The sequence below is a fragment of the Emys orbicularis genome, chromosome 1, assembly GCF_028017835.1.
Source record: "Emys orbicularis isolate rEmyOrb1 chromosome 1, rEmyOrb1.hap1, whole genome shotgun sequence".
NCBI lineage: Eukaryota > Metazoa > Chordata > Testudines > Emydidae > Emys > Emys orbicularis.
Genome location: NC_088683.1, coordinates 358,843,165 through 358,861,743, shown reverse-complemented (window position 1 = coordinate 358,861,743; position 18,579 = coordinate 358,843,165). Strand labels below are relative to the sequence as shown.

Here is an 18,579-nt window from a genome sequence, read left to right as displayed (position 1 = left end):
CACCATTCCATTCCGTACACTTTGTATTCTGCGTTGTAATTTAAATCAATATATTTGAAAATGTAGAAAACATCCAAAAATATTTAAATAAATGGTATCCTATTATTGTTTAACTGCCATTAAAAACTGCCATTAAACTGCCATTAATCGTGATTTTTTTAATTTCACAATTGATCTTTTTAATCGTTTAACAGCCCTAATATATTTACAGCTTCATTCGTATCTTCCAAGGAGAATATCACTGCCGTCCATCGTTTGCTGATTCAACGCTGCTTCCAGAGGAGAATCTATTTGCTGAACTGTGATTCCTGCTAACCCAGGGAAGCAATGGTCGGACTGAAGCCCACTGACATCCCTCCAACTGCTACTGTTAAGTTCCTGGGTGCTGGGATGGCAGCATGCATAGCAGATCTCTGCACCTTCCCTCTGGACACGGCGAAAGTCAGACTGCAGGTAAACGTCCTTGTTGGTATTACTATAGTACAAGGATACCGGGACTCAGCTGTGTCAGGCACAATGTATAGACACGTAGTGGGAGACAGTCCCTGCTCCAATGTGACAACAGTCGAAATAGTCAAGACAAAGAGTTTTGTTCAGAATCATGTACCAGGTCAGCAGCAGAGCTGGGCACAGAATCGAGCGCTTCCAAGTCCCAATCCTCGGACCCACGTGGTCTCTCAAATTGAGTGAAAGGCATTTTAGATTAAATCATTGGACAAATCCAGCACTTGCTGAGAAACAGACTAGGTCTTTTTGCCTCCCATCTGTTAACTTTAAGGGTCAATCCAACTCCCATTAAAAGTTAATGTAAAGACATCAGCGGGAGTTGGATCAGGCTCTAACATACCTGGTTTGATTTCCGATGATGTTTGTTGTGTACCCTGCAGATCTGCGGGTTCCTAGAGATGTCTCAGTAGTATTCTTCTCAGCAAGTCCAGGTTGTTTTTTTGCGGGAATGTGAATAACGGAAATCAGGCATCACTTTTTTTTACAGACACGACTTGATTATAGTTCTGAGTGACATCCACACCATGCAGAGCCCCCAGCACAAGAGCTAGGGACCACTTAAGAGGCCAGAACCTCAGCTGGGGTAAACTGTCACTTGGAAGTCAACGAGGCTCTGAGAGTTTACCCCAGCTGAGGATCTGCCCCGAGCCCTCAAAGTGGATCTGAAATGGTACCTAGGCCTTGTGCTGACCCCCTGCACCAGGATAAATCTCATCCTTTTTGCATTGATACTGGAGAGCATTTTCTATCTGATCTCAAAGCACTTTACGAACATGAATGAATTTAGCCTCCCACCATCGTTCTGGCCAAATCCCATCATTGATAATTACATCTAGGCTACTTACCTGCTCCACCATTTTCAGCTGGATACGGTAGAGTCCTCTTCAGTTCCTGACTTGATTTGGCCTGTAATGTTGCTGTAGACTGATAAACAGCTGCCACACTCTACCCCAGAGATGGCTGCATTTCAGTGGTGAGCAAAGAGATGAAGACGGTATATTGCTTGCACAGTCCTTTGGTATCCAGCTGGATGGAAGCTGATGTGTAAATGTATGACAATTATCACCTTGCAACTAGTTCACTGATCAAAACCACAGCTGCAGGTTGACTGCACATAGAAATGACAATTTAATACCTTCCTAGCTCAGTACATGCCCCAAACTACCTTGAACTGAGCTTGTAGCTCATGAACTCTCTTAGCTAAGGGCCCATCTCTGCAAACCCTTCCTCATGCCTGACTTTACTTGAACTACTCACATGAATAAAGGTTTCAGGAGCAGGCTGTAGCTGGCTGCACTAGAGGCGAATTGCCATCTACTAATAATGTCTGTCTGTCCATCTTGAAGATCCAGGGAGAGTCCAAGCCTACCAAGAGCGTGAAGACCATCCACTATAAGGGCGTCTTTGGCACAATCACCACCATGGTGAAGACGGAAGGTCCCACGAGCCTGTACAATGGCCTGGTGGCTGGGCTCCAGCGTCAGATGAGCTTCGCTTCCATTCGTATCGGGCTGTACGACTCCATGAAACAATTCTACACCTCCACGGGATCGGAGAGTGAGTGCTGGCACCACACGCTTCCAGGAGCCGTGTTCTCAACCTCTATTTCAGAACGTCGGGCCACATCCTCAGCTGGTGTGAATCAGTTCATGGAAGTTGATGAACTACACTAATGGAGCTACGCTGATTCACACCAACTGAGGCTCTGGCCCATTATCCTAGATGTTGCCACTTAAAAAAAAAAATTACAGTCAACCAGTCTTTAGAGTGAGCTGAATAACCTGAGATCCCAAATTACGAATGGGGTAAACGTGCTACACATAGGATCCCAGTCTCACCCAGGTCCTGCAGTGCCCTGAGCGCAGCTAAACTAGATGTTTGAGCACTTGCTTTGGGGCGTGATCAGATACTCGATGTCTTGTTGACATCCACTGCCCCGTCAAACAATGGCAGGCCAAAAATTCAGGCCAGGTTTAAAGAGCTTGGTCCTTCCCATTTAAAAACTACATTTTAGAACCAAACGTGTGACAAGCAGTTCCCTCTCTTTGGAGCCAGAGTCTGCAGCTGGATCAGCGTGGGGGGGCCTCAGTCAGTGTTGGCAGGGTGCAAAGGGAGGGTGTAGCAGGACACGGTGAGCAGGGCCTTCTCTTACCCTATTCACAGCTTCCTGATGGTTGCTATCTCCGGTGCTGCTCAGCGCCTCTAAAAACCAGACCCGGAGAATTTAAAGTTGGGCATCCAGAAAACTGAGGCCAACCCCCAAATTAGAGGCCACCTGAAAAGTTAGGCTAAGTGACTTCCCCGAGGCCATGCAGGGAGTCGGCCTTCGCCTGTGGCCTCAGAGCTGGATGGAGGGGACATGCTCGCGCCCAGCCCTAGCAAGGGAGGTGAAAGGCACTCTGATTTAGTGGGGAGGCTGAGAAAAACTCAGCTCTGTGCGTTGCTACCTAGCTGTCGATCCTAGAGACAGACCCAGAGCTTGCTACCCAGTTTATTCGCTCCCATTCAGATGCCGGCATTCTCACCCGGTTGCTGGCGGGCTGCACCACCGGAGCCATGGCAGTCACGTGTGCCCAGCCGACCGACGTGGTCAAGGTGCGATTCCAAGCCCACGTGAGGCTGACGGATGGAACCAAGAAATACAATGGGACTGTGGATGCCTACAAAACCATCGCCAAGGAGGAAGGGGTCAGAGGCCTCTGGAAAGGTACAGGATTTATCTGTGTGGAGCGAGAAAGCCTCCCAGACCAATTGCCCACTGGTGTAAATCAGGGTAGCTCCACTGAGGTCAGTCTATGGAAGTCAATGGAGCTACGCCAGATTACACCAGTTAAGAATCTGGGCCCAGCTCCTCAAAAGTATTTAGGCCCCTAATTCCCATGGCCCTTAGTATTCAATAGATGAAGGTGAACAGAGCAAGCCCAGCTAACAGAATTCAGCTCTGGCCCCTCGGGTTCTGCAGATATCCCTGGAGGACAGGGCCAGCTGGTTTTAAAGTGGCCATGCAACCGCTCTGGCAGCAGGTCCATGTGACCAGATGGCATTCCCTTCCCTGCTTCCCAGATCCCCATTTCTGCTCCGGCACAGTGGGGAGGAGGCCTGCTCTTCTATCCTGGGGCTGGCTGCCCCGTTGCAGGTTCGGGCAGCCCTAAGAGGGCTTAAAATAGGACCTGAGTGGTACCTAGCCCTCACCCTGGCTCGGCACAGGATGGGACTTTCACCTATAATCTGCTACCACTGCAGGATTTTATACCACCGGATAGTATTTTTAAGGTGAGACAGGAGAGAGGGACGCATTTCCCAGACTGGCTCATTGTAGCATAAGCCACAACAAACACACTGACTGTTAGACCCCAAAGGGCGGATCACAACCAATCACAGACCAGAGCAGAGCAAACCAAAACGCCACCCTCCCTCCCAAATGAGGGAGCTGGTTGGTCAGAAAAAGGAAAGTGGGGTGTTCTATTCAGGCCCTGCTCACAACACCAGACTCCACCCTGACCCCAGAACAGTGGGATACTTCTACCCAAATGATCAGAGATTAAATCATTAACAATGGTGACGCTAATGATGATTTTATGTCAGCACTCACCTGCGATGGTTTGGGGGCACATCCCATCCAGGGCGAGATGGAATGTCCTTTTTCCTCTTGCGTCACAGAAATAAGGTTCCTGGCGAGCCCACAGACCTGCAATAAACAGATTTGCCTCGTCACTTACTCGCTCCCCATTTCCTTGTGCGCTCGAGATAGAATTGTGATCGAACTATCCAAGCCCAGGACTGAGTCGCAGGACTCCCAGGATCCATCGCTTGCTCTGTCATTGAATTGTTGTGTAACTCTGGGCTTCTCTCTCCGCCGCTGTATAATGGGGATAATGAGTCTTGGCCACTTTTGTAAAGTGTTTTGACCGCTGTGGATAAATAATGCCACGTAAATGCCAAGTATTATTCTTATTATCCCTTAAAATCCTGGTATCACAGAACTCCTGCTATCTGGTAGAGCTCCTTTAGGCACAGGGGTAATGAACACGATTAATAATAATACAGTCATGGTCATCACCTGCCCTACTCTGCTTTCAGAAGAGCAGTGTGAGCTCACATAGCCAGAGTCACTCTCTAAACCATTCATCCTTTGCATCTTCTGCCTCAGGGACGTTACCCAACATCACCCGCAACGCCATCGTGAACTGCGGAGAGATGGTTACCTATGACCTCCTCAAGGAGATGCTGCTGAAATATCATCTAATGACAGGTGAGGGAACCAGGGCCTTAAGTGAGTGAGGGAGTCCTTCCTCCGTCCTTTCCGTCTGGGGAGCCTGGTGGTTAGAGTTCTGTCTCTCTGAGTCCTCTCCATTGCTTCTCCTCCCAATGGCCTTCCGCAATGGGTGATGCTCACTCTGGCAAAGAGGGCTGGAGCCGGCTACCCATGCTGCTTCAGACGTCAGCTGGAGGTTTCAGTAGCATGGTGGTAAGGATGGTCTAGTACAGAGCACTAGACCTTAGAAGACCTAAGATCTATTCGCAGCTCTGCCACAGACTCCCTGCATGACCTTGGGCAAGTCACTTAGGGACAGATTTTCAAAGGGATTCAGGCACCTAAAGGTGTAGATGGGCACCTAGTTGGATTTCCAAAAACTCCCACTGGGAGTTAGGTGCCTACACACTTTAGACAATCCCACTAGGTGCCTAAATCCCTTTGGGAACCTGGTGCTTAGCCCCAAATGTTCAGAATTGCTCGTGGATTTTACGTACTTCCGTTTTGAGGCATCCAGCTTTGAGCATCTTGGGCCTGATTTTCAGGGGTGCTGAGACCTCGCAGCTCTCATGGACTTCAGCTGGCATTACAACTGGCTCTGTAGCTTTGAAAATCAGGCCCCAAAAGTCTCAAGGTGTGCGTCCCAAAGTTAGTGTCAAACCTCCTGTGCCTCAGTTTCCCCCATGTGGAGAATGGAGATACTTCCCAATCTCTCGGGGAGAGGGTCAGTTTATTGATGTCTGTAAATTGAACTGAGGTCCTTGGGTGGAATACGCTCTAGCTGTGCATGGCACCAATGACTAATTGCAAGTGGCTCGTAAAGGCAAAATCATCCCGTTTGCAGTGGAAAATTCCATTACCCCAAAACCTATTACCCATTTCCCACCCCCAGACACTTTTCCTTGCCATTTTGTCGCTGCTTTCGGAGCTGGGTTCTGCGCCACTGTGGTGGCTTCGCCCGTCGACGTCGTGAAGACGAGATACATGAATTCCACCCGTGGCCAGTACAAAAATGCCTTGAACTGTATGCTCACCATGGTGATCCTGGAAGGACCCACAGCGTTTTACAAGGGGTAAGTGGTGCTTAGGCACTGAGTCAGCTACAAATCTGTATCCTGGCCTGTACCGTGCCCATGGCCTATTCAAGGAGCAACGCATGTGTTCATGTAACAAGTCTACAGAGGAGACTGACAGTGACAGAGCACTGGGCTGAGAGTCAAGAGACCTGGGTTCTCGTCCGCTCTCTGCTACCAGCTCATGTGACCATGGGCAAGTCACTTTGGGACAGTTTTTCCAAAGCGGCCTCTAATGGGTGGCTCGGTCCATGGCCCTCCAGCCTGAGATTTTCAGAGGTGATAAGCATCACAGGGCAGGGCAACTCCACCTCTGGTTCCCCTCAGTGATCCCGCAAGGGCCCGCTCACAGGCTTCCGGCTCCCCTGGCTGTCCCCTCTCTTGGGTGGAAACACACAGCTCTCTCCCTTCTGCCCGGAGCATCTCCAGGCTGAGCTTTTTCCCTGCCCTCACTGTGTTATTCCCAGCCTGCCCCAGGAGGCCTGCTTGCTTTCTCTTCAGAGCTGCTTAACAGTGTGATGGCCCCGGTTATAGATACCCCACCGCTCTTTCTGTGCATGTCTATTTTATTCTTAAGGTAAAAGTGCTACAGAGAAAACACATTAAAAACAAGGAAAGAACCTGCACACAAGCTAAGAAGCTCACCAGAGATCACCCCAACCCTCGCATGGGCTCGGGCAGGAGCAGTCCTGCAACACCCCACCCACGGGGTTTCCTTGGGGTTTCAAGTTCATCACAGCTATACCTCAGAACAAGCGCCCAGTAGGCCCAACCCTCCCCGAAGGATTGGGGCCCTCCGGGAACCAGGGGTCCTGTCCGCTTGCTGGATCAGGAAGCCGGCCCTGAGCCTATTTGTAACCAGGCTGTTTATCCCCAACCCTTCCTTTGTCTGTTGGTCCCTGGAGAATCCCGTCTGAACTCTACTTCCCCAGGGGGTAGCTCCAAACACCCACTGGAGGAATGACATTAGTATCCTCCTTCTCCTCCTCGAGGAGTGCCACACAGTGCCACAGACACCATTGCCTTTTTAACACAACGCCCCCCGAAGGCATCAACCCTCATCCAGTCTGCTATAAGCTTATCTTCATTCCACAAGGTTGGTCCAGGACATTGTCAGTCTGTCCCATAAGCACCTGTTGGCTTCAGCTGGCTTGTGGTGGATGCTTAGTACCTTTGCAGAGCAGGCATGAGGCTCTCAGCCCGGGCATCCAAAACACAAGACGCCCAGAAGCCTTTACAACATGGGAGCCTGGACCTCTCTGTGCCTCCACTTCCCTGTATGTAAAATGGGGAGAATCAGGAGCGGCACCAGGGTTTTTGGCGCCCTAGGCGGGGGTCCTTCCGCGCTCCCGGTCGGCGGCGGCAGTTCTGCGGCCGGCGGGTCCTTCTGCACTCCCGGTCTTCAGGGCACTTCGGCGGCGGGTCCCGGAGTGAGTGAAGGACCCGCCGCAGAATTGCCGCCAAAGACCCGGAACGCGGAAGGACCCCCCGCCGCAGAATTGGCACCCCCCCAAATCCTGGTGCTCTAGGCGACCACCTAGGTCGCCTAAATGGAAGCGCCGGCCCTGGGGAGAATTATACCTACCCAGCTCTGTAAAGCACTTTGAGATCTGCAGCTGATGAGCGTAAGGGCCCAGATGCTCAAAGGTGGTGCCTGACTTTCATTGAAACCAGTGGGAGTTTGGTGCCTTTGCGAATCTGGGCCTAGCCCAGGGCTAAGTATTACAGATTAGTCTGGTTTCATATTCTGCTGTGCTTGCGAAGCACGGGAAAGAGTCAAGCCCACCTGGCTCGGTCTCATTATTTACAGAGCACCGTGTGTACGCAGAGCAACCGGTAAGGTGTCTCTAGCCAAGGGTGGGTGCGATGTCGGGCCGGGCAGGAATCAAGGCTAGTGTTAAAGAATAGGAGTGGCAGGGGGTGCTGTCTGAGGGTGCGTGATGCCAGGCAGGAGAGCAACAGAGGGGAATCCATGGATAGCAGGGATCATAAGGGAGCTAGTGGATGGGGGATCCACCAGCCGAGATACAGCTTGTTGTTGGTTGCCAGGGGCATTCTTTAGGCTCTATTGTCCCCACTCTCAGGTTCATGCCCTCGTTCCTGCGGTTGGGATCCTGGAACGTGGTGATGTTTGTGACCTACGAGCAGCTGAAACGCGCCGTGATGCTGGCCCATGAGACGTAGGCGTCTCCATCCTAAGCCCCAGGGAGGTCTCTGGGATGAGACGACAGAGGACAGCCTGGGGGCTCCCGTGGATTCTCCTCTCCCAGGCAAAGCTTGCAGAGCTGGCTCTCGCGGCTGAACTCTGACTGGGACACACGCTCCCAGCCGCTGAGGTGGGGACATGCGGCTTTGGATGGACTGTCCAGCAACAGCTGGCTTTTCAAAACCCACTTGTCACAGTCGGCGAGATGCCAACGTAAATTACGTTATTTAAACATGCCCAAGGGATGCAAGACATTGAAGCGACGAAAAAGGACTAGAAAAAACAAAACCATCAGTGAAGCCAAACTTTCGATACGGCCTCTGAGCTCTTCGAACCATCTTGGATCCAGGCGCTTCCACGTGGACAGGAAACTGGAGCATAATCCCAGGGTGATGATAAAGAGCAAGGTACGCTTTGGGGGATGGGAGAGCAGTTCGACGGGGAAGCACAGGGGTCAGCATTGGGTTTAGTCTTATTGAATATCTTCAGAAGGATTAAACAGCCTTCATGAGTGATAGCAAACCGGGAGGAAATTGGCAGTGTAGGGAGTAAGTGACTTTGGGCTTAGATTTTTACAGATTGGTGGGTTCTTTACCCAGGTGGGTTTTTCTGCTTAACTCTAGGCACCACTTTTTCTCTGGGCTTTTTATTTCCATGGCTCATGCAGCATGGTCCGTGCCCTGCCCCCTGCCCAGCAGGATGACACAAACCCCACCCCCACGCTGCTCTCTACCCCCGCCCCTCAACGAGTTGGGCTGGTTTTTAGATCATTTTATGCTTGTTTCTTTTAAGTTTTCTGGCAAGCAGCAAGGTCAGAGCAATAACTCAAAGGAACTTAGAGACACTTGGGACATGGGAAAAAATAAATAGTCAAAAAATGTCCATCTAAACTTTTTGAAGAAATGGAAATGTTTGCAAAAAACAATTCTGTTTTTGTCCCCCCAAAAATTGTGGGTTTTATCAAAACAATAATTTTTAGGGGGGAAAAAACCTTTAAAATCTTCTAGTGGAAAAAAATCATTTCCTGACAGCTCTAGAAAGAAGTAAACCAATGAGATTCAACATCGGTTCAATTCCCTGTTCTGCTGCGGGCACCGGAATAATTCTTCCCTAGCCTCACAGGGGTGTGGGGAGGTGCTCAGATGTTACTGTGCTGGGGGACGGGAGCTGGATGACACCATCGAGGGGATGATTTGGTAAGGGTGATCTGAGAGGAGCAGGTAACTGTGAGTGAGGGGATGAAATTAAACCAAGGAAAACATAGGAGGAAAATCAGGAAAGGTTTCCTCACAGTGAGGGTCGAGCTTGGCTCCCAAGTGGTGGAAGACCCGTCCTTCAAGTTGTTTAAAGGTAGGCTTGGTCTACAAGCAGAAATATTGCTAGCATAACTATACTGAATAGAGCCAAGTCAACAGCTAGAAGGCTTTACCGGTATAGGTATACAAGCATACTAGATCAGCAAAGCGCTCTTCGTGTGGACGCAGCAAAATTGTGCCTTGGCAGCATAGCTTATTCCAGTGCCCCCAGCTCTCCTCCCAACTAAATCACTGGCCAGCAAAAGCCCCAGTGCAGATACAGTTTTACCAGCAAAAAAAAGGGCCTGTTGCTAGTATAGTTGATTTTGTTTGGAGAACAGGTACAAGGTGTTGGGAAAAGGTACTGGGAAAAGAACTCTCTTGCTGGTCTACCAGCATAGCTATACTGGCAAACCCTTTGCAGTGTAGCCAAGGCCTTAGACTGGATTATACATTGATGAATAGACTTTAGGGAACAAGCCCAGTGAAAGGACCAACCAGCTGGGACCTGCCAGGTCTTTTCCATCTCTGGTCTCTGTATGATTCAGCTGATGTGCTGGGAAGCAGAAGTGGGATAAATTAATGCAAAAGAAATGCCTACCAAGACACGGGTAACTTTAGTTCCTCCCTCCCTCCCTCCCACAGAGCCAACCGCCCACAGATGGATCTGCAGCAGGACACCGACCTGAGCTGCCAGCGGTGCACACTAGTCAGTTTTCTGGAGCTGCACTGAGAGGGGGTTACTGGAGGAACATTGCCCACCCCACGTGGATCACTCGTGTCACAGGGGAATAGTGGCCATTAAACTGTGTCATTGTTATTGCCACCTTGCAGCCATTGCTAATAAAAGGACTCAGAGGGCCCCCAGGGGATCCCGTTGCAGGTCTCCTGGCTTTTCCTTGGCAGATTTAGTTCTTTCTCTCTTTTTCCTCTCTGGCCCATGCTGAAAGGCCTGTGGAGCAAACCCAGAGGGGACGGCTGAGGGATGTAAGCATCGGGTTAGAAATACCTAGAATGATCCCAATGCTTGAATCCTAGTGGGATCAGCTCACCCTGCATCTTTCTGAGCTGGACAAATGAACCTGCTTCACCGAAAGCACTAACCCGAGGCCAAAGCAACAGCATCGCTCTGGTCAATGAAAGACAATGGCAAGTACAGCAGGCAGGCCCCCACCCGAGCAGTGGCATGGAATTCACCCCGGTCCAGGTGCAGAAACCTTGTGCTGAATTTCCCCTTCAGTGCTGAGCTCACAGGAGTGATTTGGGAAAGTCTGCTCCAGCAGCACTGGCCCCTTTTGGCCTCCGTGGTTCACATCCTAAAGGATCAACAAGGGCACACGGGCAATCTCTTAAAAACATCCTTTACTGCATCCCGGTGGAGCAGTAAATGGCATCCCAAATGATACAGGGCTTTGCAGATCAGAATCACCAGCTTGAGCTACACCTAATAGCAACGCTAACTCAGAGCACCCCTGTGCAGTCAGTACAAGGCTCATGCAGCACTTATCTGGGATGGACGCACCCTCCAGGCCAAGTGGGATACGTGCTGCGTACTCTGCTGTGATTCACTGCACAGAGGTGAATTTCACCCTCCGTGCACAGCTGCTCTGTAGCCACAGCCAACAGCCCCATGCTCTTCGCAAGCACTGAAATTCATAACCCATAAAGATTAGCCCAGCACAGCCCCCTGGTGCAGACGCAGCCTACCCAACAGATGGAGTTTTCTGTCGGTGCAGGAACACCACCTCCCGGCGTGACATTAGCTATGCCAACAGAAGCGTTCTTCCATTGACATAGCTGCATCTACTCTGAGGGTTAGGTCGGCATCAGTCGGGGTGTTTTCTTCATACTCCTGACCGATGTAGCTCTGCTGATATAACTTTCAAGGGTGGACCACGCCTTAGCTCAGTGACTCTCAACCTACTGTACCCCTTTCAAGAGTCTGATTTGTCTTGGGTACCCCCAAGTTTCACCTCACTTAAAAACTACTTGCTTACAAAATCAGACATAAAAATACAGAAGTGTCACAGCCACACTGTTACTGAACAAATGCTGACTTTTGCATTTTTACCATATAATTATAAAATAAATCAATTGGAATATAAATATTGTACTTACATTTCAACGTATAGTATATAGAGCAGTATAAGTAAGTCATTGTATGAAATTTTACTTGGTACTGACTTTGCGAGTGCTTTTTGTGTAGCATGTTGTAAAACTAGGCAAATACCTAGATGAGTTGATGTACTTCCTGGAAGACCTCTGAGTACTGCCCTGGGTACGTGTGCCCCTGGTTGAGAACCACTGCCTTAGATACTACAATGATGGGCACAATAGAAAACTCTAAGACAGATACATCAACATTCAATTCTACTTCTAACTGGACTATGATTATGGCATTAAAGAATTAAGCCACACCAGAGTGTCTTTTATTGATGCCCTCTTCTGTAGTGGTGGGAAGCAGTAGAACAGATAGCGTCAGACCATTCAAAGAAGCATTGAGGAGTTAACATATGTGATGGGATCTGGTCCCTTTTCCTTGTGGAGCAAAGTGATGCTTTTTAGAAGGTTTCTTCAAAATGTAGCAGTGGGAGGATATTTTGGCTGAAGCTAAGCAAAGCACTAGTGAGTCCCAGCTCATTCATGACCCTTTTCAGTGATCAGTCCCCAGATTTGAGCCTCTGGGTGTTGATCCAAGGTGGCAACATCCCTGAAAAAGGAGCCAACCAGCCAATCAGAATTCTAATTCTGAGGTAGAGGTTGGGTCAGAGTCTGGAAGTGAGGAGACCTGGGTTCCATTTGCTACTCTCCATCTACACTAGGGAACCCCTGGTCAGCAAGGGTTAAAGTCCCTAGTGTGCTACGCTATTACTTTGGGCAAATCACCTGCTTTGTGCCTCGGTTTCTCCATTTGTGGAATTCAAGCGAAATGAGGTTCCGTTGTTTTTTAAAGTGTTGCCTGTTTTTTGAAATCCCTCACTCCGCTGCACTTTGCTGGGTGTGTTTCAATGCAAAGTCTTTAATTCACCCTATTTAAAAAACAAAGCTCCTTCGTGCAATTTATCGCAACTCTGCTTACGCCCAACTTTCAGAGAACCAGAGAAATGCAGGACTGGAAGGGATGTCAAGATGTCAGCTAGTCCTTTGCCTGCGCTGAGGCACAATGAAGTAACCTTCCAATCCAATATTCCTCAGTGAATCCCAACAGAGAGGCTACTAAAGTCCTGAGTTCAAAGGAAGAGGCAGAAGAAGCCAGAATACTCAAGAGGGGTTCTGATCTCTATGGCATCAAACCTTAGATGTTGTCCAGCCCTTCTGGTTGTAAAGGGAACCTTCAAATGCAACCACTGCCTTTTTGGGGATCAGGAAAGAGAATGAAACAATAGCACAAAGAAATGAGAACACTCCTTATTCTTCTCAAAGGGCTCTTCATTGTCAAGCCTCAGACTTCATGAGCCCTTGTTCACCTTGACAATGCTAATCCATGGACCAGAAAACTCCATCTCATTTTATCCCACTCATCATGTCCTGATGTTGCAGTCGTTTGACAAGCTATTTCATAGGACTAGCTTGGAACATGCACATGATTGAATATTCCTTTGAGGATTCAGGTAATTAAAACAATTGCTACTGTTCTTAACGACTGGGTGGAAAGGCCAATAGTCTCAAACTTGGGAATGCAGCTAAGGCACTCAAACTGATTAACGAGTTTTCCACGCTGGCAGGGATTCAACTAAATTAATGTAGAAACTTTGTTAGTTAAACTGGTGCAATTTCTGGATGTAGAGCAGGGTGAGGCATCTAAAGTGAGGCACCCAAATCCATACTTAGGCATCTAAAAAAGCAACCAGGTGCTGAACGCATGCAGTTCTTATTGACTTCCATCTTTATGTCAGGGCTGATTTTGGTCCAAGCTCAATAAAAAGATTCACAGATGTCTCAAAATCATTTTGTTTTTCAGGGACAGTTCTTAGCAGGGGTCATTTCTGGTGATTAGAAAGATGCAGTCGGTTGAACATAAGCCTCCACTTCTTGCCTGTGTCTCGCGTAGCATGAGACAAATCATTTTAAATGGCTAACAGAATCTTACCTCCATTTTTCAGGCAATTCTGTAACAGCAATCCCCTGGAAACAGATCTTTCCCAGACCTCTTAAACAGGGAAAGTGTGAGAGCAAATAAATCGTCTCCACTTGGACGATATCAGATTATGACTGTGTTTTGACCAAGGGTTATTTGAGCAACAGAAGCTCAGCCGCAAGCACAGTCTAGAAATAAGAACAGCGTGCGTGCATTTTATAATTGGAGAGACCGACGGAAAACAGAGAACTCTTAGCCAATAAGGGTGGATTGTATAGGAATGAGGGTACATTTGGGAAATCTCCATAGACTATTAGTCGTTTTTAGTCTTTTTGCTTCTGGCGCCTGTTTTACACACAGAACTCGAGTTGACGTTGGTTTACGGTGCCACATTTGTATCACGGAGACAATTCACGGTGAAACAGAAGTGTACTCTGAGGATCTGGAATAACAGCAGAAATATAAACTCACGGGCTGCCGGCTACACCGTCCTTTATCTCCATTCTGTCCCCTCCCTTTTCATTTTGTTTGGGGTTTCAAGTGAATTTCATGTTCCTGAAAAGTGCTGGGTCCACAGTGCCTGAACTTCCCTACTTAACAACAGAACAAGAGATGCAGCAGTGCTCAAGCTTCATTTGCAGAAGCACCCCCTCCCACCGACCCCCCGCTGACTTGGAACGGACCACTTCTAGGGTTCAAAGGAGCATCAGTCCCCCATGTCTGTTACATCCTTTGGTTAATGTCACCATCTCGCTGGGGCCTCTAGGTGAAGTTGTGAAGTCCCTAGGAGGTTTTTAAGAATAGGTTGGACAAACACCTGTGAGGTCTAGGGTTACTTGGTCCTGCCCCGTTACTGGGGGCTGGACTAGTTGACCTCTTAAGGTTCCTTGGATTCTTTGAGGGTGGGTTTTGTGGGGTGTGCACTTGTCCGCTGCACAGGCCACTGAGTAGCCATCAGATGGTGGCACCTTTGGGTGCCTGCCAATCTACACCAAACCTGCACCAGTGCTGTAGAGGCGAAAGACTTTTTGTCCCACTAGTGGCCCCCTGAGCCAGTCAAGCCCCAGGGCAAAAAGTTCCTGGCCATTTGTCAAGGCTGTATCCCCACTTTGAACTTTAGGGTACAAATGTAGGGACCTGCATGAGGACTTCTAAGCTAACTACCAGCTTAGTTCTGGTCCGCTGCCACCATTCCCTTCCCTGGGAAGCTTTTAGAAAACCTTTCACCAATTCCCTGGTGAATACAGATCCAAACTCCTTGGATCTTAAACAAGGAGAAATTGACCCTTCCCCCCTCCTTCCTTTCACCAACTCCTGGTGAATACAGATCCAAACCCCCTTGGATCTTAAAACAAGGAGAAATCAATCAGGTTCTTAAAAAGAAGGCTTTTAATTAAAGAAAAAGGTTAAAAATCATCTCTGTAAAATCAGTATGGAAAATAACTTTACAGGGTAATCAAACTTAAAGAGCTCAAAGGACCCCCCTCTGTCTTAGGTTCAAAGTATAGCAAACAAAGATAAACACTCTAGTAAAAGGTACATTTACAAGTTGAGAAAACAAAGTAAATCTAGGACGCCTTGCCTGGCTTTTACTTACAATTTTGAAATAAGAGAGACTTGTTTAGAAAGATGGGGAGAACCTGGATTGATGTCTGGTCCCTCTCAGTCCCAAGAGCGAACCACACCTTAAAACAAAGAGCACACAAAAGCCTTTCCCCCCCCCAAGATTTGAAAGTATCTTGTCCCCTTATTGGTCCTTGGGGTCAGGTGTCAGCCAGGTTACCCGAGCTTCTTAACCCTTTACAGGTAAAAGGATTTTGGAGTCTCTGACCAGGAGGGATTTTAGTACGGTACACAGGAGAGCTGTTACCCTTCCCTTTATAGTTATGACACGCCCCCCAAATCACAGATAGTGTTGGACGTTCGGTTCCACACTGGCTGTGATTTCTTCCTGGAGTTCTAGGAGAAAACAGAGTTAACAAGACACATGTACCTTTAGACATACTACTGATTATATAAAAACTAACAATATGTTTTATTACAAGAACAATTGTTAACCAGTTAACTCTGGGAAACTTTCCCGGGAGAGTGCATCAGCCACTTTGTTAGAAGCTCCCGAAATGTGTTGTATTTCAAAATCAAAATCTTGGAGAGCTAAACTCCACCGAAGAAGTTTTTTGTTATTTCCCTTGGCGGTATGAAGCCACTGTAGCGCAGCATGGTCTGTTTGTAGTTGGAAACGCCGTCCCCAAACATATGGGCATAGCTTTTCCAGCGTGTACACAATGGCGTAGCATTCCTTTTCGCTGATTGACCAGTGGCTTTCCCTCTCAGACAGTTTTTTGCTGAGAAACACGACAGGATGGAATTCTTGATCCGGTCCTTCCTGCATTAAAACTGCTCCTACGCCCCGCTCGGACGCATCTGTGGTTACTAGGAACGGTTTGTCAAAGTTTGGGGCCCTTAGCACAGGGTCAGACATGAGTGTTGCCTTAAGCTGGTTAAAGGCCTTTTGACACTCATCAGCCCACTGAACTGCATTTGGCTGTTTCTTTCTGGTTAGGTCTGTCAGCGGGGCGGCGATTTGGCTGTAGTGTGGTACAAATCGCCTATAATATCCGGCCAAGCCTAAGAAGGATTGGACCTGTTTCTTTGACTTTGGAACCGGCCACTTTTGGATAGCATCCACTTTGGCCTGTAGGGGATTTATAGTTCCTTGACCCACCTGGTGCCCCAGGTACATCACTCTGTTTTGGCCTATTTGACACTTTTTAGCCTTAACAGTTAGTCCTGCCTGCCGGATGCGCTCGAAGACTTTTTCCAGGTGCTCCAGGTGTTCTGTCCATGAATCAGAAAAAATGGCCACATCATCGAGGTAGGCAACTGCAGATTCTCCCAATCCCGCTAAGAGACCATCTACAAGTCTTTGGAAGGTGGCGGGTGCATTTCGCAACCCGAAAGGGAGTACATTGAATTCATACACCCCTGCCTGGGTGACGAAGGCGGACCTTTCCTTAGCGGGTTCATCTAGTGGTACTTGCCAGTACCCTTTGGTTAAGTCTAAAGTAGAGATGAATTGGGCATGTCCCAATTTTTCCAATAGCTCATCTGTGCGTGGCATTGGATAGTTGTCAGGACGAGTTACAGCATTTAGCTTACGGTAGTCCACGCAAAAGCGTATTTCCCCATCTGGTTTGGGAACTAGAACCACTGGAGATGCCCATGCACTGGTAGAGGGGCGGATTATATCCATCTGTAGCATGTCCTGGATCTCCCTTTGTATAGCAGCTTGGGCATGAGGTGACTCCCGGTAGGGTGGGGTTCTAATTGGGTGAGCATTACCTGTGTCAATGGAGTGGTATGCCCGTTCGGTCCGTCCTGGAGTGGCTGAGAAAATCGGTGCAAAGCTTGTGCACAGCTCCTTGATCTGCTGTCGCTGCAGACGTCCCAGGGTCGTGGAGAGGTTCACCTCTTCCACACCACCATTCCTTTTTCCTTCGTAGTAGACACCTGCAGGCCACTCCGCGTCATCTGTTTCCTGGGCTGTAAACTGGCAAACGTTTAGTTCTCTGGAATAAAAGGGCTTAAGAGAATTAACATGGTATACCTTAGGCTTTATGTTGGAGGTGGGGGAGGCTATGAGATAGTTAACAGCTCCTAGGCGCTCCTGGACCGTGAATGGTCCTTCCCACGACGCTTCCATTTTATGGGCCTGGAGCGCCTTTAAGGCCATGACTTGGTCTCCTACTTTGAAGGACCGTTCTCTGGAATGTTTATCATACCAGGCCTTTTGCTCTTCCTGAGCATCCTTTAGGTTTTCTTTAGCAAAGGCTAAAGAGTGTCGGAGGGTGCTTTGTAGGTTGCTTACAAAGTCTAGAATGTTAGTTCCTGGAGAAGGCGTAAACCCCTCCCATTGTTGCTTCACCAACTGTAATGGCCCCTTAACCTCGCGGCCATACACAAGTTCAAATGGTGAAAACCCTAAACTGGGATGTGGTACAGCCCTGTAGGCAAAAAGCAACTGCTGCAACACTAGGTCCCAATCATTGGAGTGTTCATTTACGAATTTACGTATCATGGCCCCCAAAGTTCCATTAAACCTCTCCACCAGACCACTGGTTTGATGGTGATGAGGGGTGGCAACCAAGTGATTCACCCCATGAGCTTCCCACAGGTTTTTCATGTTCCCTGCCAGGAAATTAGTTCCCGAATCTGTAAGTATGTCGGAGGGCCACCCTACCCTGGCAAAAATGTCTGCTAATGCCTGGCACACACTGTTAGCCCTGGTGTTGCTTAAGGGTACAGCTTCCGGCCATCGGGTAGCAAAATCCATGAAAGTCAGTACGTACTGCTTTCCTCTGGGTGTCTTCTTTGGGAAAGGACCCAGAATATCCACAGCTACTCGCTGAAATGGGACCTCAATTATGGGTAGTGGCTGGAGAGGGGCTTTAACCTGGTCTTGGGGCTTTCCCACTCGTTGGCACACCTCACAAGACCGGACATAATTAGCAACGTCCTTGCCCATTCCCTCCCAGTGGAAGGACTTCCCCAACCGGTCTTTGGTTCTGTTCACCCCAGAATGGCCACTGGGATGATCATGGGCTAAGCTCAAGAGCTTTACCCGATACTTAGTGGGAACTACCAACTGTCTTTGAGGATGCCAGTCTTCCTGGTGCCCACCAGAAAGAGTCTCCTTGTATAAAAGTCCTTGTTCTACAACCAACCGGGATCGGTTAGAAGAGCTGAGAGGCGGTGGGGTGCTCCGTGCCACCGCCCAAGCTTTCTGAAGGCTGTCATCTGCTTCCTGCTCGGCCTGGAACTGTTCCCTTGATGCTGGAGACATCAGTTCCTCCTTGGACTGTGGACTGGGGCTTGGTCCCTCTGGAAGCGATGCAGGTGCTGGGGCTGTTTCCATTGACTGTGAACCGCTGTCCGCTGGTGCACTATGTGGTATTTCAGGCTCTGGCTGAGCCTCTTGGGTAGGGTTATCTGCTGCTTCCACCAGTTCAGACTCGCTGGTGCCCTCTGGCATTGGAGTTGTAGACGGGCTTGCAAGCGCTGGACTCAGTGCTGGCAATGGTTCTGGTGCTGGTTGCGTTGCCAGTTCCGGTTCTGGGACTGGCTTTGGCTGGGTCTCTGGTAACACAGACGGGGCCCTTGTGGAC

The 18,579-nt window shown here is 48.9% G+C and overlaps 1 protein-coding gene across 1 annotated transcript; it reads left to right on the top strand.

Annotated features, from left to right (window-relative positions):
• The first annotated feature begins 327 nt into the window (after window positions 1-327).
• LOC135881631 (putative mitochondrial transporter UCP3) lies at window positions 328-8,019 on the top strand. The gene is made up of 6 exons (XM_065408295.1): window positions 328-453; window positions 1,854-2,064; window positions 3,017-3,214; window positions 4,658-4,759; window positions 5,655-5,835; window positions 7,920-8,019. The coding sequence occupies exons 1-6, from the start codon at window positions 328-330 to the stop codon at window positions 8,017-8,019; spliced, it is 918 nt and encodes a 305-aa protein (XP_065264367.1).
• The last annotated feature ends 10,560 nt before the right edge of the window (window positions 8,020-18,579 follow it).

Excerpts from the sequence above, each read along its gene's own strand:
- LOC135881631 (XM_065408295.1), top strand. The coding sequence starts at position 328 with ATGGTCGGACTGAAGCCCACTGACATCCCTCCAACTGCTACTGTTAAG. Across the intron at positions 2,065-3,016 it reads CACCTCCACGGGATCGGAGA|ATGCCGGCATTCTCACCCGG; the intron begins GTGAGTGCTGGC and ends GCTCCCATTCAG. Across the intron at positions 3,215-4,657 it reads GGTCAGAGGCCTCTGGAAAG|GGACGTTACCCAACATCACC; the intron begins GTACAGGATTTA and ends CTTCTGCCTCAG.